This window comes from Oncorhynchus gorbuscha, linkage group LG07 (assembly GCF_021184085.1).
Source record: "Oncorhynchus gorbuscha isolate QuinsamMale2020 ecotype Even-year linkage group LG07, OgorEven_v1.0, whole genome shotgun sequence".
In the NCBI taxonomy this organism is placed as follows: domain Eukaryota; kingdom Metazoa; phylum Chordata; class Actinopteri; order Salmoniformes; family Salmonidae; genus Oncorhynchus; species Oncorhynchus gorbuscha.
In genome coordinates this window covers 86,375,612-86,394,986 of record NC_060179.1, presented here as the reverse complement: position 1 = coordinate 86,394,986, position 19,375 = coordinate 86,375,612, and the positions used below count along the sequence as shown (strand labels likewise).

General features: G+C 49.6%; 2 protein-coding genes across 2 annotated transcripts in view; both read right to left on the bottom strand.

The window, feature by feature from the left end:
• The window catches only part of LOC124039065 (AT-rich interactive domain-containing protein 4B-like), a 908,546-nt gene that overhangs the window by 466,055 nt on the left and 423,116 nt on the right, over nucleotides 1-19,375 (bottom strand). The gene's annotated exons all lie outside the window — the stretch shown is intronic.
• The window catches only part of disc1 (DISC1 scaffold protein), a 149,845-nt gene continuing 146,375 nt past the window's right edge, over nucleotides 15,906-19,375 (bottom strand). The window contains exon 14 of the mRNA XM_046357663.1: nucleotides 15,906-16,404. Within this exon, the coding sequence (XP_046213619.1) occupies nucleotides 16,250-16,404 (155 nt within the window). The 3' untranslated portion in view covers nucleotides 15,906-16,249. The remainder of the gene's footprint in view (nucleotides 16,405-19,375) is intronic.

Below are 19,375 nucleotides of genomic sequence, written 5' to 3'. Positions count from 1 at the left end.
GACCAAGCTGCTTCTGGTTCCTACCAGGCGATGACCAAGCTGCTATTGGTTCCTACCAGGCGAGGACCAAGCTGCTATTGGTTCCTACCAGGCGATGACCAAGCTGCTTCTGGTTCCTACCAGGCGATGACCAAGCTGCTTCTGGTTCCTACCAGGCAAGGACCAAGCTGCTATTGGTTCCTACCAGGCGAGGACCAAGCTGCTATTGGTTCCTACCAGGCGAGGACCAAGCTGCTTCTGGTTCCTACCAGGCAAGGTCCAAGCAATTACTAGAAGTCACATTTTTCGTATAACATGATTCATATAAAGTAAAAGTATAAATTGTCAAAATCAGAATGGCAAAACTATATTACAAAAAGGTTCTGAATCAGCATGTTTTCATCCACCTTGTCACCAGGTGTTAAGGTCAAAGGTCAAAGGCCAAAGATCAAGTAAGAAAGTTCCTCCCTCCCTCTCTCCTCTCCCGCCCCACTCCTCTCCTCCCTCCCTCTCCCCTCTCCTTCCTCCCTCTCTCCTCTCCTCTCCCGCCCCACTCCTCCCCTCCCTCCCTCCCTCCCTCCTCTCCTCTCCTCTCCTCTCCTCTCCTCTCCTCTCCTCTCCTCCTCTCCTCTCCTCTCCTCTCCTCTCCTCTCCTCTCCTGGTCCTTCTGTAGCTCAGTTGGTAGAGCATGGCGCTTGTAACGCCAGGGTAGTGGGTTCGATCCCCGGGACCACCCATACGTAGAATGTATGCACACATGACTGTAAGTCGCTTTGGATAAAAGCGTCTGCTAAATGACATATATTATATTATTATTATCCTCTCCTCTCCCACCCCACTCCTCTCCTCCCTCCTCCCTCTCCTCTCCCGCCCCACTCCTCTCCTGGCTCTCCCCTCTCCTCTCCCGCCCCACTCCTCTCCTTCCTCCCCCTCCCTCTCTCCTCTCCCTCCCCTCTCCTCCCTCTCCCCACTCCTCCCTCCCTCCCTCCCTCTCCTCTCCTCTCCGCTCCTCTCCCTCCCTCTCCCCCCCCTCCCTCTCCTCTCCTCTCCCACCCCACTCCTCTCCTCCCTCTCCCCTCTCCTCTCCCCGCCCCACTCCTCTCCTCCCTCTCCTCTCCCCTCCCTCCCTCCCCTCTCCTCTCCCGCCCCACTCCTCTCCTCCCTCCCTCTCCTGTCCTCCCTCCCTCTCCCGCCCCACTCCTCGCTCTCCCTTCTCCTCTCCCGCCCCACTCCTCTCCTCCCTCCCTCCCCTCCCCTCTCTCTCTTCTCTCTCTCTCTCTCTCTCTCTCTCTCTCTCTCTCTCTCTCTCTCTCTCTCTCTCTCTCTCTCTCTCTCTCTCTCTCCTCCTCTCCTCTCCTGCCCCTCTCCTCTGCTGTGCTGTCAACTCAACAGCCCGTCCCCCTTCTGTCATTCCAAATAGCCAGACCAACTGCCAGCAGCCCCTGCAATGATTTGATCTAACCATCTAGGGACAGGGGGTAGAGGGGGTCAGACCCAACACTATCCTCCCACTAACAGATTTCTGGTAGATCTACAGCCTCCATTGTCTCACGTCAGTGCGATGTCCGTCTGCACTGATTTATCTGATAACTCGCAACCACTCATGGGATAGCTAAAAAGATGTTTGGCTACAATATGATAATGCTGTCATAACATTTAAAAAAACATTACCGCGGTGACACCGTCCACTGAACCCCCTTCCATCCTCAAGTCTGATCTTACCAAGAACTACAAATCTGTAGCTAATATTGACGTTTTCTCTTCATGAGCAAGTCTTTACTGGCTGAACCAGTCTCAAATCAATCCACATGAAATGAAAGGCAGTGATGCTAACAATGCCGGTTCACACACTCCATGCTGAATACTCCGTCTAGCTAGTGAAGTTCACATGATATCTGTTCTGCTGTGATTGGTGCACCGAGTTCAACAGCCCAGCTCTCTCTGTGATGTCCTCACATTGACCAAATGTTACAAAGTAGTGAGGCACAGTTCCAGCTGTCTCTGCCACTAACAGCCTCCTGATACATCTACAGCCTCCTGACAACTGTTCCTGGACCTGTGGCTGGGGGACAGCTGGAAAAGAGGAGAGGGGAGACAGAGTGCTGGAGTTGACACATTCACTCTTGAACGGAGGGACGGCATGCTGTATCTACTCTACCCTCTCACGCTGAAGCCTTTTTATTCAACAAGCCTTTCAGGTGTAGGACTCGTTTTACAGAGAGAGAATCCCTGCGAGAGAGAGAATCCCTGCAAGACAGAGAATCCCTGTGAGAGAGAGAGAGAATCCCTGCGAGAGAGAGAGAATCCCTGCGAGAGAGAGAATCCCTGCGAGAGAGAGAATCCCTGCGAGAGAGAGAATCCCTGGGAGAGAGAGAGAATCCCTGCGAGAGAGAGAGAATCCCTGGGAGAGAGAGAATCCCTGCGAGAGAGAGAGAATCCCTGCAAGAGAGAGAGAATCCCTGCAAGAGAGAGAGAGAATCCCTGCGAGAGAGAGAGAGAATCCCTGCGAGAGAGAGAATCCCTGGGAGAGAGAGAGAGAATCCCTGCGAGAGAGAGAGAGAATCCCTGCGAGAGAGAGAGAGAATCCCTGCGAGAGAGAGAGAGAATCCCTGCGAGAGAGAGAATCCCTGCGAGACAGAGAATCCCTGAGAGAGAGAGAGAATCCCTGAGAGAGAGAATCTCTGCGAGAGAGAGAATCCCTGGGAGAGAGAGAATCCCCGGGAGAGCGAGAATCCCTGTGAGAGAGAGAGAGAAGAGTAAGACGCGCTCACGCTCCCAGAGAGGTGGAGACTTCATTCCCGTGCTCTTTTCCCCTTCCCCTCTGTTTCCCTCCTTCTCATCTATCTCTGTGTGTCAGGGTGTTTCAGCAGCATTATGCCTGCAGTGTTCCTCCTGCTCCGAACCCTCCTCTCCAGTAGACTGATAGGATCCCTGCTCCAGTTTCTCAGGAGGACTCTGTCCTCAACCTTCAGCCACGTGAGAGCCGCGCTGAGATACGTCTGGGACAGGATCAGCTCTCAGGAGTCTAAAGAAGCCATCCTGGGCTGTGTGCTGTGTCTCCTTAACATGCACAAGAAGGTGGATCAGCCAGCAGCTGACTCTCACTGAGTCACTCTCTTGGCTTTCCTTCCTCTTCAGAAAGAAAAAGAGAGAGGACGAGAGAGAGAACAAGAGAGGGAGAGAGAACAAGAGAGAGGAAGAGAGAGAACGAGAACAAGAGAACAAGAGAGACTTGGGAAGAGAGGAAGCTCTCTCTACTGAGCTCTCTCCACTTTCCTTTCTGTTCACTCAAACTCCACTTGTTTACTGCCGGAGGGAGAGAGAGAACAAGAGAGGGGGGGGTTTCAGACTTTTCATTAGAGCTTACTTGGACAATAGTATTTTTCTGACTGGAGAGCAAAGCTCGCAGATTCAGGTGAATGAGACTATATGTTTACATATCGGACTCTTTCGTACCGCTGGGTTGGTGCTGACCAAGTCAGAAAACATCGTCAGGGAGGTCCGACCTTTCACCATCGGGACCAGGCTGTCTGTCTCTGGACCAGGTCCAGACTTCCCTCAGACTTCTACCAGAGTGGAACTCTGGATAATATCACCCTGCAGACCAAGTCTCCCTCTACCTCAGCCAGGTGCAGGGATGTGTGGCTGCTCCTTGTATAGCACCCCTGGTCCCATACATCAAGCCTTTTTCGTCGTCCACGAGGGGTGCTAGTAGTCCACGAGGGGTGCTAGTAGTCCACGAGGGGTGTTAGTAGTCCACGAGGGGTGCTAGTAGTCCACGAGGGGTGTTAGTAGTCCACGAGGGGTGCTAGTAGTCCACGAGGGGTGCTAGTAGTCCACGAGGGGTGTTAGTAGTCCACGAGGGGTGCTAGTAGTCCACGAGGGGTGTTAGTAGTCCACGAGGGGTGCTAGTAGTCCACGATGGACATGAACCCAGCTAACCATAGGTAGAAATAACATTTTTATAGGGTTCCCCACAAGTGTTAGCCTTTTGTTTGAGTGTCCAGTTCTCTGTTAGTTAGGGGAACATTATATCTATGTTAGCAAAAAACCTTCTGAGAACCTTTAATAGCATGTTTTGGTGTTACAATTTGACATTAACATTTGCTTAATGTAAAACAGAACCTATCTAGAACATGGTTACAACGTTCTCAGAATACACAATATTAATGTTCTAGAAACGTTTCATGGGAACGTTGCAAGAACATTTCTGTGTATCAGTTGTCGCCGTTCTCAAAGAAATGCCCCCCCCCCCCAAAATAATTAATTACATCAAGGCCCTGATTGGTGAACCGCTGGCCCATTCATAGCTCTTTGCCTGTCAGTCAGGGACTAACACACAGTTCTTATAACATACAGTATTTTCAACTGACAAACATGATTACATTTACCCTAAAAGATGATTCAATATGTCCTTTCCTGGGATTTGAACTCACAACCACCAAGTTGTAGGCCCTGACAGCTTTATGTCTGCCCTAACAGCTCTACGTAGGCCCTAACAGCTTTATGTCGGCCCTAACAGCTTTATGTAGGCCTTAACAGCTCCATGTAGGCCCTAACAGTTTGTGGGCACCATTTGTCACCATTATAGTGTAATTAATGCATTGTTTAGTGTTGTGTAGTGGCTTTGCTGGCATGCATCTAAAACCATTTTTGGGGAGTTTGCCCCACCAAGATTTACATGCTAAAATCGCCACTGATTACCATGTATATTAAACTATGGTGAATCGCTGTATGGTAATGTTTCAATGCTGTATGTACCATCAGTGGCACATCTGTTTTGAGCCCCACCTGTTTAGCAAAAACAATATATATGTTTTGCCTTGTTTTAATGTTATTTTATCACATATCAGTTTGCAAACAATGTACAAAAGAAAGAGTTAATAAAGACGTATAAATAAATAAATAATACAGACAAGACTCTTTGTTGAGTAAGGCAGCTCCAACATGCAGGTGTTTCAGCTCAGGGCTTCCTGTGGTGGAGGGGCAGCCAGCGGATAATGCGGAGCGCAACTATGTTCTCTAGTTGACCTGTGATAGGCTCAGTGTTCTGTCACTCATGGGGACACAAATTTTGAATAAGATTTTACCAACTTTGCACAACTCTTAGGGCAACACGTATCCTTAGTTTTTGTCAAAATTGCTCAAGCTCAGAAAACTGTGTTGGGAGTCATTGATAGACAGCAATGTTCAAACCTTGTCTTTGATTTTCAAGCAAATTTAAGAAAGGACTAAGAAGAGAGCCTTCAGGAACACTCAACACCTCTTGGAAAGCCATCCTGTTGTGTCTTTGGCATTGTAATTGTCTCACTGAAAATAAAACTAACTTTTTCTGTGACCTGCGTTCTTCTCTCCTCAAAGTGGACGAGAGATTGACTTCATCACAACTTGTATTTATGACAAGTTTATGTTGAATGCACCAAGCTGTCTGTTTTAACTACTAGCACACAGCTCAGACACCCAAGCATACCCCACCCACAAGACATGCCACCAGAGGTCTCTTCACAGTCCCCAAGTCCAGAACAGACTATGGGAGGTGCACAGTACTACATAGAGCCATGACTACATGGTACTCTGTTCCACAGTACTACATAGAGCCATGACTACATGGAACGCTGTTCCACAGTACTACATAGAGCCATGACTACATGGAACTCTATTCTACAGTACTACATAGAGCCATGACTACATGGAACTCTATTCCACAGTACTACATAGAGCCATGACTACATGGAACTCTATTCCACAGTACTACATAGAGCCATGACTACATGGAACTCTATTCCACAGTACTACATAGAGCCATGACTACATGGAACTCTATTCCACAGTACTACATAGAGCCATGACTACATGGAACTCTATTCCACAGTACTACATAGAGCCATGACTACATGGAACTCTATTCCACAGTACTACATAGAGCCATGACTACATGGAACTCTATTCCACAGTACTACATAGAGCCATGACTACATGGAACTCTATTCCACAGTACTACATAGAGCCATGACTACATGGAACTCTATTCTACAGTACTACATAGAGCCATGACTACATGGAACTCTATTCCACAGTACTACATAGAGCCATGACTACATGGAACTCTATTCCACAGTACTACATAGAGCCATGACTACATGGAACTCTATTCCACAGTACTACATAGAGCCATGACTACATGGAACTCTATTCCACATCAGGTAACTGATGAAGCAGTAGAAACAGATTTTAAAAAATAGGTAAAAATCCACCTTATGGAACAGCGGGGACTGTGAAGACACACACAAAGGTACAGACAGATGCATACGCATTCAGGTAAACTCCCTCTTTACCTCTGTAGTCTGGTCTCCTTCACTACCAGCAGGTAAACTCCCTCTTTACCTCTGTAGTCTGGTCTCCTTCCCCACCAGCAGGTAAACTCCCTCTTTACCTCTGTAGTCTGGTCTCCTTCACCACCAGCAGGTAAACTCCCTCTGTAGTCTGGTCTCCTTCACCACCAGCAGGTAAACTCCCTCTGTAGTCTGGTCTCCTTCACCACCAGCAGGTAAACTCCCTCTGTAGTCTGGTCTCCTTCACCACCAGCAGGTAAACTCCCTCTTTACCTCTGTAGTCTGGTCTCCTTCAACACCAGCAGGTAAACTCCCTCTGTAGTCTGGTCTCCTTCACCACCAGCAGGTAAACTCCCTCTGTAGTCTGGTCTCCTTCACCACCAGCAGGTAAACTCCCTCTGTAGTCTGGTCTCCTTCACCACCAGCAGGTAAACTCCCTCTGTAGTCTGGTCTCCTTCACCACCAGCAGGTAAACTCCCTCTTTACCTCTGTAGTCTGGTCTCCTTCACCACCAGCAGGTAAACTCCCTCTGTAGTCTGGTCTCCTTCACCACCAGCAAGTAAACTCCCTCTGTAGTCTGGTCTCCTTCACCACCAGCAGGTAAACTCCCTTTTTACCTCTGTAGTCTGGTCTCCTTCACCACCAGCAGGTAAACTCCCTCTTTACCTCTGTAGTCTGGTCTCCTTCACCACCAGCAGGTAAACTCCCTCTTTACCTCTGTAGTCTGGTCTCCTTCACCACCAGCAGGTAAACTCCCTCTTTACCTCTGTAGTCTGGTCTCCTTCACCACCAGCAGGTAAACTCCCTCTGTAGTCTGGTCTCCTTCACCACCAGCAGGTAAACTCCCTCTGTAGTCTGGTCTCCTTCACCACCAGCAGGTAAACTCCCTCTTTACCTCTGTAGTCTGGTCTCCTTCACCACCAGCAGGTAAACTCCCTCTTTACCTCTGTAGTCTGGTCTCCTTCACCACCAGCAGGTAAACTCCCTCTGTAGTCTGGTCTCCTTCACCACAAGCAGGTAAACTCCCTCTGTAGTCTGGTCTCCTTCCCCACCAGCAGGTAAACTCCCTCTGTAGTCTGGTCTCCTTCCCCACCAGCAGGTAAACTCCCTCTTTACCTCTGTAGTCTGGTCTCCTTCACCACCAGCAGGTAAACTCCCTCTTTACCTCTGTAGTCTGGTCTCCTTCACCACCAGCAGGTAAACTCCCTCTGTAGTCTGGTCTCCTTCACCACCAGCAGGTAAACTCCCTCTGTAGTCTGGTCTCCTTCACCACCAGCAGGTAAACTCCCTCTGTAGTCTGGTCTCCTTCACCACCAGCAGGTAAACTCCCTCTTTACCTCTGTAGTCTGGTCTCCTTCACCACCAGCAGGTAAACTCCCTCTGTAGTCTGGTCTCCTTCACCACCAGCAGGTAAACTCCCTCTTTACCTCTGTAGTCTGGTCTCCTTCAACACCAGCAGGTAAACTCCCTCTTTACCTCTGTAGTCTGGTCTCCTTCACCACCAGCAGGTAAACTCCCTCTTTACCTCTGTAGTCTGGTCTCCTTCCCCACCAGCAGGTAAACTCCCTCTTTACCTCTGTAGTCTGGTCTCCTTCACCACCAGCAGGTAAACTCCCTCTGTAGTCTGGTCTCCTTCACCACCAGCAGGTAAACTCCCTCTGTAGTCTGGTCTCCTTCACCACCAGCAGGTAAACTCCCTCATTACCTCTGTAGTCTGGTCTCCTTCACCACCAGCAGGTAAACTCCCCCTTTATCTCTGTAGTCTGATCTCCTTCACCACCAGCAGGTAAACTCCCTCTGTAGTCTGGTCTCTTTCACCACCAGCAGGTAAACTCCCTCTGTAGTCTGGTCTCCTTCACCACCAGCAGGTAAACTCCCTCTTTGCCTCTGTAGTCTGGTCTCCTTCACCACCAGCAGGTAAACTCCCTCTGCCTCTGTAGTCTGGTCTCCTTCACCACCAGCAGGTAAACACCCTCCCCTCTGTAGTCTGGTCTCCTTCACCACCAGCAGGTAAACTCCCTCTTTACCTCTGTGGTCTGGTCTCCTTCCCCACCAGCAGGTAAACTCCCTCTTTACCTCTGTAGTCTGGTCTCCTTCACCACCAGCAGGTAAACTCCCTCTGTGATCTGGTCTCCTTCACCACCAGCAGGTAAACTCCCTCTGTAGTCTGGTCTCCTTCACCACCAGCAGGTAAACTCCCTCTGTAGTCTGGTCTCCTTCACCACCAGCAGGTAAACTCCCTCTGTAGTCTGGTCTCCTTCACCACCAGCAGGTAAACTCCCTCTGTAGTCTGGTCTCCTTCCCCACCAGCAGGTAAACTCCCTCTGTAGTCTGGTCTCCTTCCCCACCAGCAGGTAAACTCCCTCTGTAGTCTGGTCTCCTTCACCACCAGCAGGTAAACTCCCCCTTTACCTCTGTAGTCTGGTCTCCTTCACCACCAGCAGGTAAACTCCCTCTGTAGTCTGGTCTCCTTCACCACCAGCAGGTAAACACCCTCTTTACCTCTGTAGTCTGGTCTCCTTCACCACCAGCAGGTAAACTCCCTCTGTAGTCTGGTCTCCTTCACCACCAGCAGGTAAACTCCCTCTGGAGTCTGGTCTCCTTCACCACCAGCAAGTAAACTCCCTCTGTAGTCTGGTCTCCTTCACCACCAGCAGGTAAACTCCCTCTGTAGTCTGGTCTCCTTCACCACCAGCAAGTAAACTCCCTCTGTAGTCTGGTCTCCTTCCCCACCAGCAGGTAAACTCCCTCTGTAGTCTGGTCTCCTTCACCACCAGCAGGTAAACTCCCTCTTTACCTCTGTAGTCTGGTCTCCTTCACCACCAGCAGGTAAACTCCCTCTGTAGTCTGGTCTCCTTCACCACCAGCAGGTAAACTCCCTCTTTACCTCTGTAGTCTGGTCTCCTTCACCACCAGCAGGTAAACTCCCTCTGTAGTCTGGTCTCCTTCCCCACCAGCAGGTAAACTCCCCCTTTACCTCTGTAGTCTGGTCTCCTTCACCACCAGCAGGTAAACTCCCTCTGGAGTCTGGTCTCCTTCACCACCAGCAAGTAAACTCCCTCTGTAGTCTGGTCTCCTTCACCACCAGCAGGTAAACTCCCTCTTTACCTCTGTAGTCTGGTCTCCTTCCCCACCAGCAGGTAAACTCCCTCTTTACCTCTGTAGTCTGGTCTCCTTCACCACCAGCAGGTAAACTCCCTCTGTAGTCTGGTCTCCTTCACCACCAGCAGGTAAACTCCCTCTGTAGTCTGGTCTCCTTCACCACCAGCAGGTAAACTCCCTCTGTAGTCTGGTCTCCTTCACCACCAGCAAGTAAACTCCCTCTGTAGTCTGGTCTCCTTCACCACCAGCAGGTAAACTCCCTCTGAAGTCTGGTCTCCTTCACCACCAGCAGGTAAACTCCCTCTGTAGTCTGGTCTCCTTCACCACCAGCAGGTAAACTCCCTCTGTAGTCTGGACTCCTTCACCACCAGCAGGTAAACTCCCTCTGTAGTCTGGTCTCCTTCACCACCAGCAGGTAAACTCCCTCTGTAGTCTGGACTCCTTCACCACCAGCAGGTAAACTCCCTCTGTAGTCTGGTCTCCTTCACCACCAGCAGGTAAACTCCCTCTTTACCTCTGTAGTCTGGTCTCCTTCACCACCAGCAGATAAACTCCCTCTTTACCTCTGTAGTCTGGTCTCCTTCACCACCAGCAGGTAAACTCCCTCTTTACCTCTGTAGTCTGGTCTCCTTCACCACCAGCAGGTAAACTCCCTCTGTAGTCTGGTCTCCTTCACCACCAGCAGGTAAACTCCCTCTTTACCTCTGTAGTCTGGTCTCCTTCACCACCAGCAGGTAAACTCCCTCTTTACCTCTGTAGTCTGGTCTCCTTCACCACCAGCAGGTAAACTCCCTCTTTACCTCTGTAGTCTGGTCTCCTTCACCACCAGCAGGTAAACTCCCTCTTTACCTCTGTAGTCTGGTCTCCTTCACCACCAGCAGGTAAACTCCCTCTTTACCTCTGTAGTCTGGTCTCCTTCACCACCAGCAGGTAAACTCCCTCTTTACCTCTGTAGTCTGGTCTCCTTCACCACCAGCAGGTAAACTCCCTCTTTACCTCTGTAGTCTGGTCTCCTTCACCACCAGCAGGTAAACTCCCTCTGTAGTCTGGTCTCCTTCACCACCAGCAGGTAAACTCCCTCTGTAGTCTGGTCTCCTTCACCACCAGCAGGTAAACTCCCTCTGTAGTCTGGTCTCCTTCACCACCAGCAGGTAAACTCCCTCTGTAGTCTGGTCTCCTTCACCACCAGCAGGTAAACTCCCTCTGTAGTCTGGTCTCCTTCACCACCAGCAGGTAAACTCCCTCTTTACCTCTGTAGTCTGGTCTCCTTCACCACCAGCAGGTAAACTCCCTCTTTACCTCTGTAGTCTGGTCTCCTTCACCACCAGCAGGTAAACTCCCTCTTTACCTCTGTAGTCTGGTCTCCTTCACCACCAGCAGGTAAACTCCCTCTGTAGTCTGGTCTCCTTCCCCACCAGCAGGTAAACTCCCTCTTTACCTCTGTAGTCTGGTCTCCTTCACCACCAGCAGGTAAACTCCCTCTTTACCTCTGTAGTCTGGTCTCCTTCACCACCAGCAGGTAAACTCCCTCTGTAGTCTGGTCTTCTTCACCACCAGCAGGTAAACTCCCTCTTTACCTCTGTAGTCTGGTCTCCTTCACCACCAGCAGGTAAACTCCCTCTTTACCTCTGTAGTCTGGTCTCCTTCACCACCAGCAGTTACCATACCCAGTCTGCTTGGTGGTTGCTATGTTACCATACCCAGTCTGCTTGGTGGTTGCTATGTTACCATACCCGGTCTGCTAGGTGGTTGCTATGTCACCATACCCAGTCTGCTTGGTGGTTGCTATGTTACTATACCCGGTCTGCTAGGTGGTTGCTATGTTACCATACCCAGTCTGCTTGGTGGTTGCTATGTTACCATACCCGGTCTGCTAGGTGGTTGCTATGTACCATACCCAGTCTGCTTGGTGGTTGCTATGTAACCATACCCGGACTGCTAGGTGGTTGCTATGTTACCATACCCAGTCTGCTAGGTGGTTGCTATGTTACCATACCAAGTCTGCTAGGTGGTTGCTATGTACCATACCCAGTCTGCTTGGTGGTTGCTATGTAACCATACCCGGTCTGCTAGGTGGTTGCTATGTTACCATACCCAGTCTGCTTGGTGGTTGATATGTTACCATACCCAGTCTGCTTGGTGGTTGCTATGTTACCATACCCAGTCTGCTAGGTGGTTGCTATGTTACCATACCCAGTCTGCTAGGTGGTTGCTATGTTACCATACCCAGTCTGCTAGGTGGTTGCTATGTTACCATACCCAGTCTGCTAGTTGTTTACCATGTAATCATACCCGGTCTGCTAGGTGGTTGATATGTAACCATACCTGGTCTGCTAGGTGGTTGCTATGTTACCATACCCGGTCTGCTTGGTGGTTGCTATGTTACCATACCCGGTCTGCTTGGTGGTTGCTATGTTACCATACCCAGTCTGCTTGGTTGATGCTATGTTACCATACCCGGTCTGCTAGGTGGTTGCTATGTTACCATACCCGGTCTGCTAGGTGGTTGCTATGTTACCATACCCAGTCTGCTTGGTGGTTGCTATGTTACCATACCCGGTCTGCTTGGTGGTTGCTATGTTACCATACCCAGTCTGCTTGGTGGTTGCTATGTTACCATACCCGGTCTGCTAGGTGGTTGCTATGTTACCATACCCGGTCTGCTAGGTGGTTGCTATGTTACCATACCCGGTCTGCTAGGTGGTTGCTATGTTACCATACCCGGTCTGCTAGGTGGTTGCTATGTTACCATACCCGGTCTGCAAGGTGGTTGATATGTTTCCATACCCGGTCTGCTTGGTGGTTGCTATGTTACCATACCCGGTCTGCTAGGTGGTTGCTATGTTACCATACCCAGTCTGCTAGGTGGTTGATATGTTACCATACCCAGTCTGCTTGGTGGTTGCTATGTTACCATACCCGGTCTGCTTGGTGGTTGCTATGTTACCATACCCAGTCTGCTAGGTGGTTGCTATGTTACCATACCCAGTCTGCTAGGTGGTTGCTATGTTACCATACCCGGTCTGCTAAGTGGTTGCTATGTTACCATACCCAGTCTGCTAGGTGGTTGCTATGTTACCATATCCAGTCTGCTAGGTGGTTGCTATGTTACCATACCCAGTCTGCTAGGTGGTTGCTATGTTACCATACCCGGTCTGCTAGGTGGTTGCTATGTTACCATACCCGGTCTGCAAGGTGGTTGCTATGTTTCCATACCCGGTCTGCTAGGTGGTTGTTATGTTACCATACCCGGTCTGCTTGGTGGTTGCTATGTTACCATACCCGGTCTGCTAGGTGGTTGCTATGTTACCATACCCAGTCTGCTAGGTGGTTGCTATGTTACCATACCCAGTCTGCTAGTTGTTTACCATGTAATCATACCCGGTCTGCTAGGTGGTTGATATGTAACCATACCCGGTCTGCTAGGTGGTTGCTATGTTACCATACCCGGTCTGCTTGGTGGTTGCTATGTTACCATACCCAGTCTGCTTGGTTGATGCTATGTTACCATACCCGGTCTGCTAGGTGGTTGCTATGTTACCATACCCGGTCTGCTAGGTGGTTGCTATGTTACCATACCCAGTCTGCTAGGTCTGTTACCATACCCAGTCTGGTGGTGCTATGTTACCATACCCGGTCTGCTAGGTGGTTGCTATGTTACCATACCCAGTCTGCTAGGTGGTTGCTATGTTACCATACCCAGTCTGCTCTGCTAGGTGGTTGCTATGTTACCATACCCGGTCTGCTAGGTGGTTGCTATGTTACCATACCCAGTCTGCTAGGTGGTTGCTATGTTACCATACCCGTCTGCTAGGTGGTTGCTATGTTACCATACCCAGTCTGCTAGGTGGTTGATATGTTACCATACCCAGTCTGCTAGGTGGTTGCTATGTTACCATACCCGGTCTGCTAGGTGGTTGCTATGTTACCTTACCCAGTCTGCTTGGTGGTTGCTATGTTACCATACCCAGTCTGCCAGGTGGTTGCTATGTTACCATACCCAGTCTGCTAGGTGGTTGCTATGTTACCATACCCAGTCTGCTAGGTGGTTGATATGTTACCATACCCAGTCTGCTTGATGCTTCATCTAGATGTGTTAGTGCTACTGAATGGAATAGTCTAGAATCCCTGCTTCATCTAGATGTGTTAGTGCTACTGAATGGAATAGTCTAGAATCCCTGCTTCATCTAGATGTGTTAGTGCTACTGAATGGAATAGTCTAGAATCCCTGCTTCATCTAGATATGTTAGTGCTACTGAATGGAATAGTCTAGAATCCCTGCTTCATCTAGATGTGTTAGTGCTACTGAATGGAATAGTCTATAATCCATGCTTCATCTAGATGTAATGTATTGATTGTTGTGTGTTTTAATGATGTGATGTATTGATTGTTGTGTGTTTTAATGATGTGATGTATTGATGGTTGTATGTTTTGTAGAAATACAAGTGAATTACACAAATGTGTAAATACAAATATATGGCATATTGCCACTATGGACGCAGACAAAGATTTTATGGTTAAATACCGAGAGCACAGTCACACAAAGTGGTACCCAGTGAAATAAACATGTCTGAACAATCCTTCATTAAACAAAAGCAACACATTTCCTGTCAAAAGCAACACATTTCCTGTCAAAAGCAACACATTTCCTGTCAAAAGCAACACATTTCCTGTCAAAAGCAACACATTTCCTGTCAAAAGCAAAACATTTCCTGTCAAAAGCAACACATTTCCTGTCAAAAGCAACACATTTCCTGTCAAAAGCAACACATTTCCTGTCAAAAGCAACACATTTCCTGTCAAAAGCAACACATTTCCTGTCAAAAGCAACAAATATAACAAATAAACAACAAAGTGCTTTTTTAAAGACAAATGTGGACAAACAGCAGTTACTAAAAACTTTTCTGTGCTCATCAACATTTTAAGTATAGTGTGGGCTGTTCCTCCAAACCCTTCATCCTAAACAGTAGAGATAGAGATCCTACCATAGAAACAGAATGATAAGGGCTTGGAACCAATTTGACTGGGAAACTCATGGCTGCCTGCTATTGTGATGCAATCATTTCCATGGTAATGTAGAATATGTAGAATGTTAATTCAAATTATGTTACCTGATGTGGCTAATGCAATTGAAATGTCAGTTGAGTTGAATCAACAAATCACAGGGTAGCAGGGCGGCAGGGTAGCCTAGTGGTTAGAGTGTAGAGGTGGCAGGGTAGCCTAGTGGTTAGAGTGTAGAGGCGGCAGGGTAGCCTAGTGGTTAGAGCATTGGACTAGTAAAATAAAGGTTAAAAAAAACAGAAGATATTTGACTTCCTCCTTTGGTCCTATGGGTACATTCGTAATGGTCGCCAGTCCACCCATTATGCACTCATTAACTTGAACTATTCATGATATTTCTATGGATCTTACCACATCCCCAGTTCCTCAACTGAAGACATCGACAAAGTAGCAATTTAGCTTCACCTCTCCTCTGTGGCACTGCACTGAAGAAGTCATATCATCGACTAAAACACTAAATTCTGGCCTCCCGAGTGGCGCAGCGGTCTAAGATACTGCATCACAGTGTTGCAGTGTCACTACAGCCTGGGGTTCGATCCCATAGTCCCACAGCGCGGCGCACAATTGGCCCAGCGTTGCACAGGTTAGGGAAATGTTTGGCCGGGGGGGGGTTTTACTTTTCTCATTGCACTCTAGTGACTCCTTGTGGAGGGCCAGATGCCAGTAGGCTGACTTCAGTTGAACTGTGTTCCCTACAACACATTGGTGCAGCTGGTTTCCAGGTTAAGAGAGCGGTGTTAAGAAGCGCGGCTTGGCGGGTCATGTTTCGGAGGACGCATGACTTGACTTTCACCTCTCCCGAGCCCGTTGGGGAGTAGCAGCGATGAGACAAGATTATAATAATGACATTGGGGATTAAAAAGGGAGTAAAAATAAAAAAAATTACCAAAAAAAACTACAAGGCAATCATAATGAGTATATAAACAATTAGCATCACACACACACGACTTTGGTTAGCATTTAGCATCACACACACTACTGTGGTTAGCATCACACACACACACACACACACACTCCTGTGGTTATCATTTAGAATCACACACACAATACTGTGGTTCGCATTTAGCATATTTTAGAAGACAGTTGCATAAAAACAGAAAACACAGAAACACTGTGGGATTCTCCTGTTGGTCCATTTTGTTCTTCGCTACTGTCACATATTACAGCTGGAGCTGAGGGCGTATTGGAGTGACCCCATATACATCAACATTATTACTATTAAAAGCTGTTCGGTCTGTTCTGATTCCAATAAAATGTTGAGAGGAAACCAGCGTATCCATGTCTTCTAGCAGTAACAACATTTTGTTAAGTCTGTTATCTGCCTAAGGCACTGCTGTGTTTCAGCCTGGTTTAACTAACTAGAACAGTCCAAAATATTTAGAAGATATATATATATATATATATATATATATATATATATATATATATATATATATATATAAAATCCACTGTTTTTCTCCCAAATCAAACTTGGACACAACTGCTATCTTAAACATATTTAGAAATTACTAGATTTGTATCAAAGTGTCTTCCCATAATATATAAAAACTGATAGTGGTTTATAGTCCAATCTCTCTGGAATTGTCCAGCAACACAACAGAGTCTAATTGTACAGGAGATGGAGCTACAGTAAATTAATATGATTGCTGATGTCAACCTCTCACAGAGTCTTGCAGGTTCATGGGTTAGAGGTCAGCGGTTTGTCAGAGGACAGCCACCAGAAAGGGTCTCTCTGGGATGGTCATAAAACACAGGAGAACCCCGAGACCCCCGTATCAAATCTCCCAGCTGTCACTGAAATACTGGTCTTCGTCCTCCTCCTCCATGATCTCATTATCTTTCTCCTCCTCCTCCGCCTCCTCATCATTAAGCTGTGTCAGCATGGAGTGTAGAGTAGCCTTCACCTCCCTCACCTCCTGCTCCAGGGACTGTGGTGTTGTGGTTAAGGAATAGAACATAGCTGATATACTTACACAAAAATACACTCCCTTCCTCCTCTGAGCAGATTTAGGATGGAGGTGGACATTGTAATATCCATGATAATATTCTAACGACTCTGATCAATCTGCTGGAGCTGATGACAATTCATCACTTTCCTTCTTAATGAGGAGGCTGATTGACTAGAAAATATGAAATGTTTTTCTCTCTGCTTCTCTACAATACATAGTTGTTAAGATAAGGGAAGGTAATGTGTTAACATGTAGGAGAAACCTGCTTCTAGGCACATCTACCTGCACGCCGCCTGACTACACTTTTCCCACAGTCTACCAGCCCCAAATGATCCTCTGGTTCTTCTCTGTAGAGTGACAGAGTGGTCAGAGAGAACCACAGATACCCTGTCTAACTAGCTGAGCCAGTCAGACAGACAGACACATACACACAGACACAAAAACAAACCCCCTCTGGTAACTCACACACCCCCTTCTGGTAACTCACACACGCCCCCTCTGGTAACTCACACACACCCCCCTTCTGGTAACTCACACACCCCCCTTCTGGTAACTCACACACGCCCCCTCTGGTAACTCACACACGCCCCCTCTGGTAACTCACACACGCCCCCTCTGGTAACTCACACACGCCCCCTCTGGTAACTCACACACGCCCCCTCTGGTAACTCACACACGCCCCCTCTGGTAACTCACAAACGCCCCCTCTGGTAACTCACACACGCCCCTCTGGTAACTCACAAACGCCCCTCTGGTAACTCACAAAAGCCCCCTCTGGTAACTCACACACGCCCCTCTGGTAACTCACAAACGCCCCCTCTGGTAACTCACACACGCCCCCTCTGGTAACTCACACACGCCCCTATGGTAACTCACACACGCCCCTCTGGTAACTCACACACGCCCCCTCTGGTAACTCACACACGCCCCCTCTGGTAACTCACAAACGCCCCTCTGGTAACTCACACACGCCCCCTCTGGTAACTCACACACGCCCCCTCTGGTAACTCACACACGCCCCCTCTGGTAACTCACACACGCCCCCTCTGGTAACTCACAACTCACACCGCCCCTCTGGTAACTCACACACGCCCCCTCTGGTAACTCACACACGCCCCCTGGTAACTCACACACGCCCCTCTGGTAACTCACACACGCCCCCTCTGGTAACTCACACACGCCCCTCTGGTAACTCACACACGCCCCCTCTGGTAACTCACACACGCCCCCTCTGGTAACTCACACACGCCTCTGGTAACTCACACACGCCCCTCTGGTAACTCACACACGCCCCTCTGGTAACTCACAACGCCCCCTCTGGTAACTCACAACGCCCCCTCTGGTAACTCACACACGCCCCTCTGGTAACTCACACACGCCCCTCTGGTAACTCACACACGCCCCTCTGGTAACTCACACACGCCCCTCTGGTAACTCACACACGCCCCTCTGGTAACTCACACACGCCCCCTCTGGTAACTCACAAACGCCCCTCTGGTAACTCACACACGCCCTCTGGTAACTCACACAACGCCCCTCTGGGTAACTCACACACGCCCTCTGGTAACTCACACACGCCCTCTGGTAACTCACACACGCCCCTCTGGTAAACTCACAAACGCTCACACACGCCCCCTCTGGTAACTCACACACGCCCCTCTGGTAACTCACACACGCCCCTCTGGTAACTCACACACGCCCCCTCTGGTAACTCACACACGCCCCCTCTGGTAACTCACACACGCCCCTCTGGTAACTCACACACGCCCCCTCTGGTAACTCACACACGCCCCCTCTGGTAACTCACACACGCCCCCTCTGGTAACTCACACACACCCCCTCTGGTAACTCACACACGCCCCTCTGGTAACTCACACACGCCCCCTCTGGTAACTCACAAACGCCCCTCTGGTAACTCACACACGCCCCCTCTGGTAACTCACAACGCCCCTCTGGTAACTCACACACGCCCCTCTGGTAACTCACACACGCCCCCTCTGGTAACTCACACACGCCCCTCTGGTAACTCACACACGCCCCTCTGGTAACTCACACACGCCCCCTCTGGTAACTCACACACGCCCCTCTGGTAACTCACACACGCCCCCTCTGGTAACTCACACACGCCCCCTCTGGTAACTCACACGCCCCTCTGGTAACTCACACGCCCCTCTGGTAACTCACACACGCCCCCTCTGGTAACTCACACACGCCCCCTCTGGTAACTCACACACGCCCCTCTGGTAACTCACACACGCCCCTCTGGTAACTCACACACGCCCCCTCTGGTAACTCACACACGCCCCTCTGGTAACTCACACACGCCCCCTCTGGTAACTCACAAACGCCCCCTCTGGTAACTCACACACGCCCCTCTGGTAACTCACACACGCCCCTCTGGTAACTCACACACGCCCCTCTGGTAACTCACACACGCCCCCTCTGGTAACTCACACACGCCCCCTCTGGTAACTCACACACGCCCCTCTGGTAACTCACACACGCCCCCTCTGGTAACTCACACACGCCCCTCTGGTAACTCACACACGCCCCTCTGGTAACTCACACACGCCCCCTCTGGTAACTCACACACGCCCCTCTGGTAACTCACACACCCCTCTGGTAACTCACACACGCCCCCTCTGGTAACTCACAACGCCCCCCCCTCTGGTAACTCACACACGCCCCCTCTGGTAACTCACACACGCCCCTCTGGTAACTCACAAACGCCCCCTGGTAAACTCACACACGCCCCCTCTGGTAACTCACACACGCCCCCTCTGGTAACTCACACGCCCCTCTGGTACGCCCCCTCTGGTAACTCACACACGCCCCCTCTGGTAACTCACACACGCCCCCTCTGGTAACTCACACACGCCCCTCTGGTAACTCACACACGCCCCCTCTGGTAACTCACACACGCCCCTCTGGTAACTCACACACGCCCCTCTG